Raw genomic sequence first — 18585 nt, 5'->3', positions numbered from 1 at the left:
CTCTGGAGTTAGTGCAGCACATGTTTATGTGTCCCTAATTGCCCAAATGTGTTTGGAGTGATTCACTGAGTGATACAATTAAGGATCAGGCTGACATTGCAGCTGAACTTGTGGTTAATACATGTGATTTTCGCCTGAGCCGGGCTTCCGGAACAGCTGATGACAGATGACATCTGTGGTTTGAGACGACCGACATGAGGATCATCAAAATAGCTGCGGAGCTGTCACCTGAAACATTCAGTGTCATCACCGAAGACTCGGTCGTTAACAAGCAGCCATCAGAGCTCAGGAGAAAGGCAGCACCAGAAAGAATATATTTTAATATGAGTGAATATAAATTGTATTTGTATTCTTATACAGGTTTACATTCAAATAAACAGGACATTCAAAAGTACAGATTATTTTCAAAAACAAGCCCACAGGTTAGCAGTGTGACACACCATTAAGACTGCATGGTTCTATTACAATATCCCTGCTCAGCATTTACAGCATCTTTTTGTTGGAAAAATGAAAATAGCACAGATCATATGTTGACATACAATGTGTCAAGCTTTAACATGGGGGAATGTATCAAAGCTCGATTCATGTTTTTTTCTTTTCCTGATTATTCATTGATTAAACTAAAATATATAATATTTAAATTGTTGATTGCCATGGCACCAGTGCTAATTTTTCACCACTCTGAAACCCAAGGATAATTTGCAGAGGATTAATTTCCCTCCAGGGGCATTAATGAAGTAATTTAACCTTAATTTAAGTGGTCCACCGAAGTAGAAAATTAAGTAAAATGATGAAGTGTCTTCCCAGATCTCCTTGTTCAACTTTCACAAGTTGTTTTGATTATAAAGACTCGAGCTCCGCGTCACTAACGCTGTGAAATGCACATAAACGGTCTCTGGTGACACCTGGTGGCGAAGGTCTATTACTGACAGAGCTCAATAGCACTGAGGTTGTGTTGGATAATCCACTGACATGAGCAAAAGGCATGAGACACAATGACTTCTTGGTCTTCTTTTCCACTATGGCACACAGCTGCAGAGGGTGATAATAGTGTTGATGCCCGAGCAACCGCAATGCTGTGTTTACAATCATATGTTAACACTTAGGTATGTCCGACTGGCACAGTGATGTCATGGAAACTGTCTCCCCAGGAATAGAGCGCAAAGTATGAAGCCATGCAGTGTCCACTCACACCGACTATGCTGGTGGTGTTCATATGTTTGAAGTTGTTTTGTTGAAGTATATTTTAGATCGTGACAGGCACTTAATTCATAAGCTGCAGTATTTGATATTTACATCATGACACATGTTCTGGACTTTGCCTTCTCGAATCCATGTCCATTTGTCTGGAAGCAGTTCAATTCATCAAACACTCCACTCTCTATCATCTCCTTCTGCCACCGCACTGGCACTGCACCTGTGCTGAACTCCTTAAAGAATTTCTCATCTCTATCATTCAGTGCCATGTCTTCTTCCTCCGAGATGACTTGGAACTCACCTGTATCCTTGGCGTAAACTACATTAGACTTTGGCACCCAGGGAGGCTCCACCAACCCTGCCTCCAGGCGATAAAAATTGATATCCTTGAAGAAAGCGTGCTTACGGGGATCATCTCCACTTCTGTAAATGAAATTACCTTGTTTTGTTACTCCAAAAATCTGCAAATAACCTTTTAAGTGGTAATATTGAATCAGTGTTTAAAAGCTCACCTGTTGCACCCAAGGCGATAGTCTGTCTTCTTCTTGAGAAAGCGGGTGATAATGTCTATGGTGGGCGCATTAAAGTTTTTGTGTTCAAACTTGGGGGTGTCCTCAAGAGTGCGTCGAGACACCTCAGAGTTCTGCACCTTCTCTCTAAAGTCTCTGAAAGGCAGTCGTGCCGCCACCATCTCATAGATGCTGCAGCCCAGAGCCCACCAGTCCACCGATGTGCGGTAGTCCTCCTGCTTATGGATCTCTGGAGCCATGTAACCGGGGGTTCCAGCCTGACAGTTCAGAGAAAGGAAAAAGGCTTATTATATTTATGAAACAGGGCATTGTACTGAGAGGTACAGATGCAGAGGGAGAGCTATAGCCCACTTCTTTTCAGTCATATCACCATTCTGGGAAGAATCGGGATCAGTGTGTACTTCAAACACACAAAATGAAAAAGCCGATCATTAATTAAATATGAATAGGCCTTTTATAGGCACTCTGCTTTTAATTTATTTATTATTATTACGTCTCTAAATCTTTTTATTGGCTTCAGCTCTGCAATGGAAACTGTCATGACCCAACCAATGCTCCATCTACTGTTTGTCAGGAGCTCTGGTTTGGACCTTTTCCAAACTTTCCAACAGCAGCTTTACTCTTTATATTTATATTAAAAATATATGATAATAATAATTAATCATAATAATCCAGACTTGATGGGTATAGCTTGTTGTCACTCAATGTTAGTAAATCAGACAGCAGGCCATTTATTTATACCCAAGACATGCTTCAGTTTAAAAAAGAGCAGGGCCAGAGAAAAAACGTTTGGGTCAATTTAAAAATAGCCTTTTTGAGAAGAGAAAGAAATCCCAAGAAAATAAAGGTTAAGGCACACAAGCTTCTAAATAAAAGTCCCATTTAGTCCAGCCTCTTTGTAATGCAATTCCAGGTTGAGTCTATAAGTCTATTTTCCGTATGTCAGTTATGGTCTCGGTCCAGTCCTTAATCGTCGGTGCAGTTTATGTCATGCATTTTTCTGTGATGGCCTGTTTCCCGGCCGACAGAAGTATGTTCCAAAGGTAGGCCAGGGCGCATAGTTCAGAATTTGAGTGGGATGGTGGTGTCAAAAACAGCCTTGTACGGTACATTTCTGTCCAGTATTTTTGAGCAACAGAACACATGATAATGGTGTGACTCCTGGGAACCACAACTTCTCCAGCATCCAGGGCCTCTCAGAGTTGTGAGCACTTTGACATTCTTACAGCATTTACAGCAGCACTTACACACATTTCCTCCAAACATCAGATTTTCTGGTTTCCAACTCCTCATCCGGCAAAACAAAAGTACACTCTTTTTCCCAATCATTTTTTCCTCCCAGGTCATTAATGCATTTATATCCTTTGATATTATTCCCCTTGAAAGTTCTGTTTTATATGCCTTGATAAAGATTTCCGTCAAAGAGTTATCTTGATTCTAACAATTTTTAAGTACCTATAAAAGTCCTGTTTTGACTCCTTCAACATATCAAAGCTTTTCATTTGATTTTCTTTCATTTGATTTTCTTTTTCATTTTCTTTTCTTTGTATGCCTTTTGTTATCCAAGTCATAAATCTCTGGTTGGTGCCGTTTGGCTTAACACCTTGGTCATTTTAACATGTAAAAAAAATAATAATAATTAATGAGCCTCAGTTTTAATTGAGGGATATTTTAGTCAGTTGACTTTCTCTGGCTTTCTAGAACCTGTGTGGTGTAGGCAAAGCGGCTGAGAGGTCACTCACCTTATGGCAGACAGTTTTTCCCTTTGGAACCTCCACAGCCAGCCCAAGGTCTGACAGGCGACACTGTCCTTTTCCATCTAAGAGCACATTTTCTGGCTTCATATCCCGATAAACAATGTTCATGGAATGAAGATGCAGCATCCCACATGTGATCTGAGCCGTGTAATAAACAAGACGGTCCATTCGAAGACCCCTCATCCCAAGATCATAGATGTGAAACTTGAGGTCTCCTCCATTCATCAGGTCCATGACCAGGCACAGGTGGGTCTTGGTCTCATAAGCATAAGCAAGATTTACAACGAATGGACTGTTGACCTTCTCCAAGATTTGCTTCTCTAGAAGGGCAAGTCGTTCACCACCTTTCTTTTTCAGACATCTTTTGTGAAGCTTCTTGCAGGCATACATCTGACCAGTGTATTTCACCTGCACTGCACAGACCTGTGAGACAGAATATGGCATTTTCATTTGCGTGCATTAATGGTCAACTCAAACTATTTAAAATGTTTGGCACTTACCTCACCAAAACCACCTCTCCCCAGAATTCGGAACTCGTAAAAGTATTTGCTGCCAATTGGTTGTTTCTCATATTCTTTCCATTGGAGAAACTTGTAATAGAATGGGCTTTCCAGATAGTCCAAAAAAGCCTTTTCTTTCAAGAATTCTGTTGTGGCATCTTTGATCGTTTCAATGACCTCTTCAAAGTTGTCTTCTGAAAGATTATTTAGTGCTGCAGCTCCATCTCCAGTTAGAAATGACAGAAAACACCTGGAGCCAGTCTGCCGAAACTTGTTAATGATTTTCTTCTGGAGCAGATTCCTGCTAACACCTTCAGCGTAGTACCACTCCCTCAACTCTTCCAAGAACCATGCAGCAGCCAAGTACTGTGGATCAGAAGTGAGGAACAACTGGAACAGCTTTTTGCCAATGGGCTGCTGCTCACACAGCGACTCAAACTGCTTCACCGCTGCTTCCTGAGACACCAGGCTCTTGGGTTTGGGCAGAGAAAGGCTCAGCCTGTGTTTCTTCAGCTCAGACCGGTCTGCCTGCTGGGCCTTCAGGTACGCGGTGTTAGCCACCAGGTTCTCAAGGACCCCCAGGTCACCCATGCTGGATGTATCCTGTGGCGTGGCTGAAGGCAGTGGCTCATTCAGACATCAGTTTTCACACGCACAGACGTACAAAGCTCAGCTACAATACCAGTATCCTCACGATTCCTCCCGTTCGACTTGATGAGTGTGTGCACCTATCCTCTGGGATTTGTAGACGGCACTAGGGAAAGCAACTTATCTGGTTTGAACTTAAGAGGATTTGTGAAGTCTTTATTTAGAAATTCAATGGGCCTGAGCGCTCTTAACCTGACTGCCATCACTGCATGTAGTTAGTAAACCCATGTCCAAGTAGGTTAACAAATCATCTTCATGCCATGACTTACATTTTTAAATCAATGTTGAATAGGTAAATTTGTGATTTCTAATATTTAGTTGGAAGTGTCAATTCTTCACCTCTAACTGATGAGCTCAATTCCTTATACTTTTGAAATACTATTTCGCTCATAAAGACCAAGACTGTAAGAAAACTATTTTTAGTTTTGATTATGTGAGATGAAACGGAATTACTTATATACAATCAAATAATAATTTGTAGTTATATTAACTGAACAGAATAAGCATTGTACATTTTTATTTTAACACACATTCACTTACAGAAAACACACAAATCGACCTGTAAAGCATTGTGAATACGAGCACTGCTAGAATTTAACCTTAAGCAAAAATCCATAAATTCCAGTCTGTGGCGCTCGGATATTTTTTTGTCCATTTTCCACTAGAAATCCTGGAACATGCAACTGGACATACAGTAGGAGCAGAGTTTGTAGTGTTGGTGATTCCCCTGTTGGTGATGCAGTCGTCAGAATCACAAGAGTCTATGAGGTTATTCAGATCATTAGCTGTAGCTGCAGTTTATTTTCCAATTCTCTGAACAACCCAATCCTGTTGGCAGAGAGGGCAACGATTGTTCTGCTTCACCCAAAGAGACATGCAGCAGTTGTGAAAGGAGTGGTTGCATTCTCCCCATACCACTGAAACAAAACATCATCAAATAAATATATATAATATATATATATATATATATATATATATATATATATATATATATATATATATATATATATATATATATATATATATTAATATCAAATGTATTTGTAGAGCACAATTCGTACAAAACACAATTCAAAGTGCTTTACAATGTTAAAAACACACACACAATACAGTTGATAAAAATATATATACAACATCAGGGGACACAATTACATTTCACATTCTCCCATGCATAATACATTATAGTGACAAAGGTAACTGCATTAACACAGTCATAATAATAATAATAATAATAATAATAATAATAAATCATAAGAGGCATTTATTAAAGCTTGCCCATCGTTTTTCACATACATGTCTAATGTTATAATATAGCCTACAAACATACACGATTATAACGTTATAACCTACATATTGCCAGCATGATCTAGCTAATGTTCAGTTAAAGCTAATGTTTTTAAAGCAATGCCAGACAGAGAGCGGTGCAAGTGAAACGTGTCCTTACCAACACAGTCCTCTTGTTTGTTTTCAGCCTGACACCGGAGACAAGCGTCTGGAAATGAAACCATAAACGGAGTACTTTAACAGCGGGACGAGCTAACTTAGCCACTAGCCAGGCTAAGCTAATCAAGCTGTCACTTTAAGACCTACCCATTACTTGAACTCGACAAATGGCACACGTATCACATTCAACGTCCCAACTCCACATGGCCACGGCATTCCACTTTTTTAGCGAAAACATCTTGTCTCCGCCTGACTTTGAGCCCGAAGAGGAGTTGTGGGAGAGGACTAGCCCCGGCTCGTCGCTCTCCTCCATCTCTGAAGCGCGGTGAATTCGGCGAGCCAGCGTTAGCTTTACACGCTCAGCTAAAGCTAAGCAAAATGGATGATAAAGGAAGCTACGAGCTATGGGCTAACTGTCCGCTTCTGTGCACGGCTCAGGCGACAGTGGGCTGCAGTCAGCCGGTGGCACTCTGGCCGATAGAGGGCAGTGTTGTCAAACTTTGTATTTACCACGGATCTATTATCACTTCTTCGAGAGTCACGGGACATATTCTGCTCATTAATTCCTCTAAAGTGGTATTGTGTTTAATTCATGTATGTTTGAGTAATCCTGTATTGTCCTGCAACTGAGGCTTGAGTGTTCAGAAAATGTCCCTTTTCACCCACCCCCTATGTATGCCCCCTGCAGTGTACTTAAGATAAGATGTGCCTTTATTGTCCACACATGGGGAAATTTCGTATGTTATTATTTAAAAAATGGTGTCACTATGACGAGGCAGGGCTTCAGTTATTCCGTTTTTTAACAGGACGTCAATATGTTTCCATTATTAAGCCGTTTTTTTTTTTTTTACTTTTAAATCGTTTTTTTAATATTCGTTTTTATTTTATTTTTAGCTTTATATTTTATTTTTATCTTTATTTATTTTTCCCCTCCATCCCTTGTTGGGAAATAGGAGTTTTTGTTTATAGAGTTTGTGTTTATAAGAGTGTTTTTTCTTCTTCCTGTAAGTTATCTGTTCTTTTCCTCTGTATCTACCTGCGTTGCAACAATGAAATTTCCCCATGTGTGGACAATAAAGGATTATCTTTCTGGTGTAGTCACAATATTAACATGAATACAAACTTCTGGGACTCACTGGTATGGTGCATGAAATAATGATATGTGGATTAATAGTCATGCACATTGTAGTATGGTTGATCTTATATTGTGATGAACAGCTGTACACTAATATTTCCCATGCTCCATGACGGCAGCAGAGGAGGGAGACTGTGGAGCTGAGGGAACTCCTGCAGCTCAGCCCTCATGTGACAAAGGCACAGACCCTGCACAGAAGAAGTAAAAGTTCACTGTGTTTGGATATATCATGACTGCAACAATCCCAGCAACAGGGAGCAAAGACAAAGTGATTCCAAGAGTCAAAGCAAAAGGTAAAGATGCAAATTAAATTAACATTTGCTGGTAGTGTGATAAGAATGTAATATACAAACATGTACGGAGAGGGAATCTTTCAAAAATAGTCACCGCTTTTAAATGTATATTTTGTTGTTGTTTTATTTTCTTAAAAGTCTCTTGAATGTGTAAATGTTTTAACATTTTGTGTGCTGTTATATTTTCATTTTGCCCCAGATCAACCTCAATCTCAATGAGTTCTTACCCGGTTAAGCAAAGGTTAATGCATAAGTAAATAAATACCAATAAATAAATAAATTAATACATGTTTTTTTTATTTTTTTCATAAAAGAGAAAGTATTTATAGGTTTTCTTAAGTTTTGCTTTTGAAATCTCATTGTTAATAATTATAGACTTAAAGAATAAATAGTTATTTTGAGGTGTATTAATAATGGTTTATTTGAAACTATATGGTAAGTTTAATACATGACCTTCCCTTTTGTATGTTTTATTATCATTGATTGCTGGAGAGTTGTAGGTTCTGTAAACTAAAAAACTAAAATCTGCATTCTTCTGCTTGGTGTACTTTTGTAACGTTGTCAAAGATGCATTATAAAAAAATTATTTCAATGTGTATATTTAGATTATTTACACCAGGTTAGTATCATAATAGCAGTTAATGGTGTTGTGTGCTATGGGCAGTTACATTTGCAAGCTTTTAATATGCATCATTATAATCGATACAATCAAGATAACTTAATGCAAAATAAATCCACTTTGTTGTCACTGAAATCAAAGAAGTAGCAGCTGAAATATTGAGAGTTGAGAGCAGACTAAACTTTATAGTTGTTATTTCTACCACGGAAAAGCATCTGGTGATTTATTTTGTTTTTACTTCTTTTGTGGTTGACAGAGCTGATGGTGATATTCGGGCGAGCGCTGTGGTTGGTTCTGAGCATGCTCAGTTTGTCCCTGCTGCTGGTGGTCCTGGGAATATATACAACCACCATGACAGAGACAGTGAGTGTCTCTGGCTACACATCTGGGATTATTGTGAGTACTAACATCTGTTTCTCATGAATCAATGTGAACAACATAGCACCTCATATCAAATTGATAAATGAGAGTTTTATGTTAACTGATACTTTATTTGGTTACTACACATTAGGTCCTTGTTTGTAGCCAAATAATTCCCTATAATTCTGTATGTTGCGTGATAAATAATCTCTGTCAATCTGAAAGGCTTTAGTCCCGTAACCACAACCTTGCTCCACTCTTTTGCTGCATGTAAAATTGATACATATCATGAAGTTGCCAGATCTATAGTATTCAACCAATTCATGTTCTTCTGAATCTTAAGTCAGTGTTCATATAGTCATAATAGAAATCCCAGAAAAGCCATGAAAATGTACAAAGAAAGGAGGAAAGGTTCTCTAATAATGCATTACTGTTATGTATTAGTAATCAGTGTGCTTTCCTTTACGGTAGACCTGACAACATAGTACTGACACTGTCTCATCAAATTTGAGATCATTACTTTTTCTGGAGGAGTTGCAACAATGAAGGGCCTAATTCTGAGTTAATATACTTGCTTTGCTTTGAATCACACTTTGCATTGTGTCTTTACAGCTGACCCTGGGATCCTTCCTGGGGCTGTTAGGACTTGGCCTGGAGGAAAACCGCAGGCATCTGGTACGTATATCCCTTTATTTCCCTTCATCTGTTCTTCTGACACATCCACCTGTGCGTCCCCCACACCACATTTCCTTTGTGTTTTTTTTATGCACATCCAGTCCTGATCTGATAAAACGTCCCATGCTGCTCTATGAAAAGCCAGAATGTGACAACTAGAGATGTTTTGTTTCACGTATAAGTGCCATTTTGTATTGTGGGAATCAATTTCTCACATTTATTCTCATCAATAATAAGTTAATATATACTTTTTAACAGTAGCATTAAAGTATGTATATCTATCGATAAAATAATGTCAGTGGAGCTATTAATATGGTGAGCGATCTTTTAAGTGGAATGTATTTTTCACATTCTTGTCTGTGTTACTGTCCTGAGGTGCACTCAATGTTCTGAATCAGGTTAATGAGTAAAAAGTAATATTCTCAGTATCTATTTCTTGTTTTATCTTCTTTGTGTCTAGACAACAGCAGCCATAGTTTTCCTCAGTTTTGGAATCATCACATCTTTCTTGTGCCTGATGATAGATGGAGCCGCCATCGCCTTTAACATGGTGAGTTTATCTCCAGGTACATCTGGGTAGAATTTCAATCATGCAAAAATACAAAAATCTACACATTGGTGCGGGACAGTGCTGCCTGATTCTCTCAGGTTCAGCTCTCAGTCTAAAAGGATGAGTTCTTGTAGCAGTCCAGCTTTTTTGACTTTATATTTCCACATTTTGTTCATCCTGGAAGACAGATAATCTAATCTATACCTCACAATGATGAAGATAATACATATTAAAACACTAAGTAATGTTTGTATAATATCATGAAAATATTATCCATTTGTTGAGGTATAGCATATGTGTTTTAAGTGCAATGGTACCCTATTATACAGTATGCATGTTTTATAACCAGTTTGATGTTTATATACGGTATATATTTTTTAAATCAAGGACATGCGACCATTAAGAGCAGGAAGGTGTCAGTATTACAGCAGTGGAAATGGTTTTCTCTATGAGCATTATTACACCACAGTAAGTACAACCTACTACATGCAAGTAAGTTTTACTCTGATAATTTGATAATATCTGATTTGTCTTTTAAGGTTTCATGTTGGACTTTGGAGGAAACGTGTAATTTAACTGTCAGAAGTGGGACCTGCTATTGCTGTGACCTCTACAGCTGTGCTACGTAAGACAGAGAACTCAAATACAGTTATACGCCAATCATGTAAAAGCTTATGTTTGTCTTTGTGTGATTTTAGTGGAGGATATCTGAACAACTACTATGAGTTTGTGGGAGTCCAAAGCTGCCATGATGTTTTTATTTTGTACTTCCTCATCTGGAGCCTGACGGGCCTTAACCTGGTGGTTTTCTTCATGGGCATCCTGACCACGGCAGTGCTAGGCAGCCTCAAGAACAAGGTAGAAGATACATCGTGAAAAATCCTGTTATGATCTAGTAGTCGGTGTCCGATACAATGTATAACTCCAATGACTATGCACATTTACACTGTAAGAAAAGGCTGTCCAAACTTTTTTTTTTTTTAAATCAAAAAACACATATTGGAGACAGTTGGTCAGCACTGTTAGTCATTCAAAGAAAACGTTGTATCTGAATTTGCAACAACAGCCTTTATTTTATTCATTTATTTACCAGACATGAGACAAGATGAATGTAAACACACCGGATGTATCCAAAGCCTAATGTCCATCCATTATCCCAGCTCAGTTAAAGTATGGTTAAGGTTGAGGTAGTAGAAACTTCCAGTAAAAAAGACGTCTCAGTATAATGTGAGCCAATTCACTTGGAAGCCTGAGAGCCAAATAAACTGGTCTGAGGGGTGCGTTTGGCCCCAGGGCTATAGCTGAACACCCCTGGATACATTACTAACAGTGTTAGTCCAGTGTTCCATTGTAGAAAAACAAGACATTGAGAATTATTCTCAATCAGATTAAAAATGACTTTTGGATGAGAGACAAAACGTCTTGTTTTTCTTAAACAGAGTCCAGAGGACTACAGATTAATCTTTTTCTGTTAGTAATTGTGTTTATTGCTTTATTCACATTACATTTTAAAGATGAGCCGATTCCCCAAAGCGCTATTTTATAGTAGGGGGCTTCCAGGAAAATGATAGGGGCCTAATCATGGCTCGTGAAGAACAGACTCTTGTCAGCATCTATCAAAATGTTTGTTGTGATGTTTCTGACTCCAAACTTCAGTTGGTTTATTCATAGTTATTTATCCAGCTACTTAATATTCTACTAAAACATCGCAGAAGGTCGCAGGTTCGAGTCCCAAGCCAGACCAGGTCCTTTCTCTGCTGAGTTTGCATGTTTCTCCCCATGTCTGGGTGGGTTTCCTCCGGGTGCTCCGGGTTCCCCCATCAACACAAAACATGCACAATAGGTTAAACCCTCCGAGACCTGGAGATCGTCCCGGGCGCTCCACTGCTTCTGACGGGTGGCCCCAGTGGCATTGAAGGATGGGTCAAATGCATTTGTCCCATGCATAATGCATATTGAGCCTGTTTACACTTGGTTTCATACACTTCCACTTGGATTAAACTAAAGTAAATACAGTCTTATCCTCCTAGTGGAGAACCGCTGCAGGTGATGATCTTTCAACTGCAACATGGGATTTAAACCCGACTGATGCAGCGAGCTGCTTCTGATTTCTATAACAACCATGTGGAAAGACAAATCCTGTGGTCATGGAAAAGTCATGTCAGTGTGTTTGAAAAGGGTCAAATCATTGGCATCGAGCAGAGAAAACATCTAATGAGAAGCAGAAACTAATCTACTACAGATCTGACAAATGTGTGCAGTAATCAAAGCGAAAGGCTTTTTTGGACAGGCAGTGTACTCATTAAGCAGATATCAGATGGAGGCAGGGGCTTGTCGGGTTCACACCGAGACTAGAGACATTTCTGTGGTTAAAATTGTCCATCTGAAATAAACAGTTGGTTTGGATATCACAGTGAAAAGTAGAAAAACAACCTCATAATACTGGAGTACAGTTTCGTCTATACAGCTAGGACATTCTATCTGTGGAAGTAAAATAATACACAGCCAAAGGTTTTTCATTACTTATCATATGCCTGAACAAAAGGTCCAGATTCTGAATGACCCCCGGGCTGTAATTCACTGCCTGGGATCCATAACTCACTGCTTTTGGTTAATAATGCCCTGATTTCAGATGATCAGTGTCTCCTGCTGGTTAGTGATATATAAAAGATAAGCTACTGTAGACAGAAATATTGGTATAAAAATAATATTTAAAAATGTTAACCCTAAACCTTGAACTTTGTAACAAATGTGAATCCAAATCTAAATCCCCCAAAATATCCTTCAGTTCCTATATCAGTCCTGACTCCTGTCAGATTCTTTTTGTTTTCCGTGCTCTAGCCACACTTTATGACATACAACACAACAACCAGCAAATTGAGATAGCAGTTTGTAAAATGTATAGCCTTTTAGCCAGCAGTGGTTCTGGATGGCAGACCACCCAAATCCTGACCACAACACACATGGCTTTAATGGTAAGTGGCAGCACTGAACTGGTCCCAGTGCCACAAAGGCGTGAAGGCGGAGGGATACATGTGTAGTGAGGTTTCATAGATCGCCACAAAAACCTAAACCTCTGAGCTGGAGCAGAACATAACAGGAAAACAACTGCAAAAGATTTAAGCAAATTATCTGTTTTGCTTATTATTCAAACTGCAACATGCTTTTCAATATGTTCTAGATTAAGATGCCAGTGGATTAATTTGCCTCTGGTCTTTAAATCCATTTTGTATGTGTTCTTACAATCTTTGAAAAAGATGGAATTTGATATGTTTCTTGCTTTCGGATTTCTAAAAGGATTTTTTTTTTGGCCTGTAGACTTTATTCGACAGGCTAGTGTAGCATGAAAAGGGGATGAGAGAGGAACGGACTTTTAGCAAAATGTTTGAGACGTACCGTATTTTTGGCTCACTCTATTATAAGGTAGTGCACTGTCAATGAATGGTCTATTTTTTATAATTTTTCATATATAAGGCGCATCAGGCGAAAGCTCAACCTTACATAAGGTGCACTGGATTATGAGGCGCACTGTTGTTTATTGAGAAAATTAAAGGTTTTTAAGTGCGCTTTATAGTGCGGTAATTGAACGTGCGGCGCAGCACATGGAGCCTGGCTACCGTGCAGCACAAATTTGGGTTGTTTTCAAGGTTGGAAAAGTGTTTGAATTTGGAGTAAGCTGGAAAAAAAACTTTTGAATTGTAAGAGCCAATGCTTGTGATGGCTTTTGAGCCTAAACGCAAAACAAGATCTTGGATAAGAATAGATAAGAATTTCAGTTCCGGATATGCCTTTTCACCTGTTATATGACATTAAAAGGTGCTATATTTACTTAAATTGTGTGAGCTGCCCTAAAGTTATGTCTACATCCTTATCAGGTTTCTCTGTTTTATCTTTACGTTTTAATTTAAATACACTATATGATGAATCTGCTGTAGGGTAAAGAAGGAGAACGCCCAGGACCACCCCGTGTGCTATCACATCTGTGTTTGTGTTTCAGAGGGGTCCCGGCCCAGGGTCTGAGCCCACCGGGACAGGGCCGTACTCTCCCACTGCTCCTCTGCTGATGGATGCCAGCGCTCACATCGGCCCTCAGCTCCACCCTGTCAGTGTCCAGTTTTGTGCAGTCTTTGTGTTCACTTCAATATGTTCATCTCATTGCTGATTGCCTAATGCTGCATGTTCATATAGTACACTTGAGATGAGCAATAATAATAGCACGTGATATCTGAGGTTTAGAATCGAAAGAGTTGGCTTTTGAGCATAGAAAAATGTTAATCAAGTATATGACGTAACATTAGACTTGTAATTTGAATTTTAGGGACAAAACAGTAGGTATTTCATAACACATTGTATATGAAAACAAAATGAATAATAATAAATACATATTTTAAGGGCATTTATTATACTATTACTATAAATGCATTTATTTGTTTATTTGATTTTTAATTAGTTTCTTTCTATTGGTTCAAATATAAAGCCAGAAGGTGCTGTTGTTTGTCTTAGAACAGTTCAAGTAAATTATAAAATGTCTGTTTTTCTGCATGCACATATAAGATAAGATAAGATAATCCTTTATTGTCCCACATGGGGAAATTCCATTGATGCAACGCAGGTAGATACAGAGGTAGATACAGAAGAAAAGAACAAATAACTTATAGGAAGTTTGAAAAACACTCTCAGTAGAAGATCTCTTATAAAAATCTCAGGATGTCCGCCGGGATAACGTGACGATCTCCGGGTAAGACGACTGTTCTCCGCAGTTTCATGAGTTCCTCCTTTGTGTAAACGCGGTACGGCGCCGGCCGGGGGGCGCAGGGGGGCCGGAGGGGCTCGGAGCCAGGGCACATCGCGATGACACGAAAACACTCAATCCAGCCGAACAAAGTCAAAACAAGTTGAATTAAAGCGATTCCAGTGCGTGTCCCGATCATTCATGAAGTTCCTCTTTTATATAAACGTGTACCGGCGGCATACTGTACGTCAGGACGGCCGGAGGGCGCGGGAGGGCCGGGGGCTAGCTCAGAGCTAGCGCACATCACGACGAAAACACTCAATAATCCAGCCGAACAAAGTCAAAAACAAGTTACATTAAAGCGATTCCAGCACGTGGGCCTATTGTACAAGTAAAGTAGATTTTTTTTTTACAAAATACAAAAGATAAAGCACAATAAGTGTGAAAAAAGTGTGAGAAAAGAGCGGAGCGTTTACACCGGGCTGCCAGCTGGACCGGCGCCTTTGTGACGATATGAGTTTACAGTTTTAGTCTGGTTTGTAAAAAAAATCCTCTAAAATGTATGTTTGTATGGATAATCTAATTAGAAAAAGCCACATGGTTAAGACTAGGAATGTGGCATTTCCCTGTGCAATAAACTCTGACCAGGCTTGATTGAAAATACCATAAAGCTAGTGGAACTGTAAAAGCTAGTTCGTTTTGCAACTGTAATTTGACTTTTTTTCTCTGGTCTTTTTTTCAGGGCGCATCAATGTACATGGCCTCTTCTTCATCCTCATCCCCAGTCGCAGCATCAGCACCACACGCCTCCAGTGTGTCCCAGAGCTTTCCACTTCCCTTCGCCCCCCTGTCCTACCGAGCATAAGACAACACAAATATGACAGGATATATTGTGGGTCACTGTTTATAGTATTTACAGATAAATCATACATCAATTTAAGAATGTTTTTTAAGAATGTTTGTATATCTGTTGGATGTATTGCCTTTAATTGCACACAAAAAATAAAGTTGATTGTGCTGTTTCCCGGTGTTGCTTGAATCCAGAACTAATATACTTGCAAGTATGCTCTTAATGTGACACACTTTTTTCAATCAGTGTTTAAGGGAGCACATGGCAGAGGGAGTGTGGGTCTGGCACTAACTTGATGGGAAAATCCATTCAGCTCTGTGGGAAAAACAGGGTAATTTCTCCTCATTAAACACTTCCAAATTAACTAAGAAAAGAGTTGAGGAATTGGTACCAGATTTATTTTTGTTTGCAAATAAAGGGATAATAATAGTTTTGAACAGATGTTTTGGCCCGTATAGGCTTTATTGGACAGGACAGTGTAATGGGAAATGGAGAGCGGGAAGGACATGCAGCAAATAATCTGAGCCGGATTTGAAGTCACGGCGCTGTGGTTGGCTGCACATGGAGGCTGACATGACCACCGAGCGGCATGGATAATACGTTTTTACTATAATTGTAATTCGTGAGCTGAAGTTCAGTCTTGAGCTTTGCTTTTGGGGCAATTCTTTTATACATCAAACAGCAAAGTACAAGAATGTTATCAAAAATAATCAAGAAAAACACACTAGACCTATTAAGACTAAAAATAAACATGCTTTGCCTAAAATGTCAATGTACTAAGTATAGAATACATTACACTTGATAGAACCTGCTTTATTTAGCCCTAAATAATGCAAATATGTCTTTTTACATAGTGTGTGTCTTGTTTTGGTTTTACAATTTAACCCGCTCTCTGGCTTGACTAATGTGCAAACTAGAAACATAAAGACCTTTTCTCTTTGAAATGCCATGTGTTGACTGGAGTATAAATCAAATCCTGATTTTATCTGGTGAGAGTGTGTGATTCGAGTGGATCAGACGACACCACAGTGAAAGATGCAGAATACTGAGGAGATAAGTGACCGCTGCAGAGGGAAACCACAGTCCTCCATTTTTTTTACCGTGCACATTTGAACCATATTATTTTAAAACACTCACAAGCCCGAGGGTCCAATCACAGTCTAGTGCACATTATTGTGTGTCACTTCTGGGTCTCTCTGATGCAATCACAAACTAAATTATAATACCCACAAATGGAGTATCTACCTGTATAAAAATCTGTCTGAAAAAAAGAATTGTGTACAGTGAAATAAACATTTTTTTTATGTGAAGAATGGCCGACTGTGCTTTGTCTGTTCAACTTGATTTTGGTTTTGTCAGAACACAACAAACAATATCAGCGGAGTAAATGTGTCATATGATAAGCCTTTTCGATGCTATTCTACATCTGAGTCTGTGTCACAGCAGGAGGAGCCGGTGTGGTTTAAGAGGAACAGTGAGCAGATGAAAAACATGCTTGTGGCTCCACCGTTACTATGAAGACTGTGACATGTCCAGACCACAGCGAGAGGGCCCAACACTAACAAATAAACCTGTGTCTTCAGTAAATGCACCCTCAGTACATCCACTGCCATTAGATGTACAGATAACGTTCCACGTGCACATAGGTTTTGTGCTGTTTGAATAATGGATTCTTGTTCACAGATTACAATCGAATGATCCAATTTTCTGTCCCAGCAAATAGAATGTGGTATAAATCTTCCTATTAAACTGTAACTTCTATAATAGTGTCAGGAAGTGGCAGGCGGCACCAAACCTGGAACCTGCAGTCAATAAAGAACCTTATACTGCACAAGTCTGAGCCCCAGGAAGCCAAAATATGAAGGGTTCCCACTTCCCAGGTGTGTTCCCTTCCACGGAGCAGACATCCATCCTTTACATTCGAAACTGTGAATAATTATTGTTTTAAGCATTTACAACTGCCCTGACAGTAACAGGATGGAGTTAAGCTTAGATACAGTAAACCATCCCTTTACTAATCAGAAGATGCAGCAGTATTGTGACAATGTACTGGAGTTGGATTTTAATTGCACAAATACCACTTCTGCAGTATATTTTATGTCTCTTTCCTGACTAGCAAGAATTCAAATACTTTAAAGAAAGATTTCAAACATTTTTTGGTTGAGCAATAAGACAAGAAAAATGGCTAAACTGGCTAAAGTTGCCAACACCACAAGTCTATCATCTTAGTCACTTTTCTCTGTTATGGGCACAATTTTGATGACTTTTGACTATTTAAATGATTGTACAGAGGTGTTTTAACATTTTATTGACAATGACCTGTATATACTTTGCATTACTTTACTGATTATTATTTGATAGATTAGAAGGAACTAAAATAAAGCGAGATTCTTACCAATAATTTATCTTCAGGATCACTTGTTATGTCTTGTCAGATTGATCACACAATCTGCACATTGATATTCCAGTAAGTTTGTTATGGTTCTGTGAGTAAAGCCACAAAACCAGTGATGAATTAGTACAACTTGCTGAAAAGAATGTGTTGACTTAACTCTATCTATCTATCAATCAATCAATCAATCAATCAAGATTTATTTGTACAGCTCCATTCATACGAAGCTTCGCCAATAACTCTATATGAAAAACATACCTGGAATCTCGTTCATGTAAAATATGTAAAACAAACTGGAGTTTTGATGCCGCAACATGTAATTGGAACACTATATAATTTATTTATACACGTGTTTTTGATTCTTAATGTTTGCTAAGCTCTGTGATAAGACAAAATAGCAAAACTTATACCACAAGCCCCCACGTACATTAAATCATATAGATTGTTATTTCTGAGAAAATTGAAAATGTAGAACTATATTTTGAATAATTGATGTACAGAAATATTGCATTTTTTGTTGACAATTTTCAGCAACAGACGAGTAATGGATTAAGCCTGATGTTTTTTGGTATTATTTACATACAAGTAGATTTTTATAGTTTCTTTGACCATTTGTATACCATATAAGTGTGTTTATTTACAAGAGGGACCTGTTGACCATGACTGTGCTTTTGAGGGCACCTTCTTTGCATTTTATAAGATATTAAAGATAAAGCGCTCTTAGTCATGTGCCAGATGCTCAAACGTTGTCTTTACCATGAATTTGATGCTAAATTATAATTTTAAGGACTGTAATCTTCCTGTGTGACTGCTCTGTATTTGTGGCCTTGTTTTTGAGATTTTAATAGAAATGTGGTGGATCTACTACTAGAAACTCAAAATATTACTCAAAATGTTACTTTAA

At 38.7% G+C, this 18585-nt stretch overlaps 3 protein-coding genes across 3 annotated transcripts; 1 reads left to right on the top strand and 2 right to left on the bottom strand.

The window, feature by feature from the left end:
* Positions 1–616: 616 nt before the first annotated feature.
* Positions 617–4676, bottom strand: grk7b (G protein-coupled receptor kinase 7b). Its single transcript, XM_072461802.1, has 4 exons — positions 3985–4676; positions 3470–3907; positions 1710–1984; positions 617–1620 (listed from the first exon to the last, which is right to left on the bottom strand). The coding sequence occupies exons 1-4, from the start codon at positions 4573–4575 to the stop codon at positions 1293–1295; spliced, it is 1632 nt and encodes a 543-aa protein (XP_072317903.1). The 5' UTR covers positions 4576–4676; the 3' UTR covers positions 617–1292.
* A 460-nt stretch (positions 4677–5136) lies between these two features.
* rnf7 (ring finger protein 7) lies at positions 5137–6483 on the bottom strand. Its single transcript, XM_072461801.1, has 3 exons — positions 6223–6483; positions 6077–6124; positions 5137–5549 (listed from the first exon to the last, which is right to left on the bottom strand). The coding sequence occupies exons 1-3, from the start codon at positions 6386–6388 to the stop codon at positions 5431–5433; spliced, it is 333 nt and encodes a 110-aa protein (XP_072317902.1). The 5' UTR covers positions 6389–6483; the 3' UTR covers positions 5137–5430.
* A 924-nt stretch (positions 6484–7407) lies between these two features.
* Positions 7408–15357, top strand: LOC140370676 (transmembrane protein 255B). Its single transcript, XM_072457880.1, has 9 exons — positions 7408–7503; positions 8379–8518; positions 9095–9157; positions 9618–9707; positions 10095–10175; positions 10247–10332; positions 10406–10565; positions 13705–13809; positions 15182–15357. Exons 1-9 carry the CDS (start codon positions 7440–7442, stop codon positions 15302–15304), a joined length of 912 nt encoding a protein of 303 aa, XP_072313981.1. The 5' UTR covers positions 7408–7439; the 3' UTR covers positions 15305–15357.
* The last annotated feature ends 3228 nt before the right edge of the window (positions 15358–18585 follow it).

Source organism: Eucyclogobius newberryi, unplaced genomic scaffold (assembly GCF_026437365.1).
Source record: "Eucyclogobius newberryi isolate DKJ021-1_F unplaced genomic scaffold, fEucNew1.0.hap1 SCAF_10, whole genome shotgun sequence".
NCBI lineage: Eukaryota > Metazoa > Chordata > Actinopteri > Gobiiformes > Gobiidae > Eucyclogobius > Eucyclogobius newberryi.
This window is presented reverse-complemented; position numbering and strand designations above follow the sequence as displayed.

Bases quoted from the DNA above. Each gene is read 5' to 3' on its own strand.
- grk7b (XM_072461802.1), bottom strand. From the start codon at position 4,575: ATGGGTGACCTGGGGGTCCTTGAGAACCTGGTGGCTAACACCGCGTAC. The intron at 3,908-3,984 runs GTAAGTGCCAAA...TCTGTCTCACAG, and splicing joins GGAGAGGTGGTTTTGGTGAG to GTCTGTGCAGTGCAGGTGAA. The intron at 1,985-3,469 runs GTGAGTGACCTC...CTGAACTGTCAG, and splicing joins GAAAAACTGTCTGCCATAAG to GCTGGAACCCCCGGTTACAT.
- rnf7 (XM_072461801.1), bottom strand. From the start codon at position 6,388: ATGGAGGAGAGCGACGAGCCGGGGCTAGTCCTCTCCCACAACTCCTCT. The intron at 6,125-6,222 runs GTAGGTCTTAAA...TTTCATTTCCAG, and splicing joins TTGTCGAGTTCAAGTAATGG to ACGCTTGTCTCCGGTGTCAG. The intron at 5,550-6,076 runs GTAAGGACACGT...GTTTTGTTTCAG, and splicing joins CAAACAAGAGGACTGTGTTG to TGGTATGGGGAGAATGCAAC.
- LOC140370676 (XM_072457880.1), top strand. From the start codon at position 7,440: ATGACTGCAACAATCCCAGCAACAGGGAGCAAAGACAAAGTGATTCCA. The intron at 10,566-13,704 runs GTAGAAGATACA...TTTGTGTTTCAG, and splicing joins TAGGCAGCCTCAAGAACAAG to AGGGGTCCCGGCCCAGGGTC. The intron at 13,810-15,181 runs GTCAGTGTCCAG...TCTTTTTTTCAG, and splicing joins TCGGCCCTCAGCTCCACCCT to GGCGCATCAATGTACATGGC.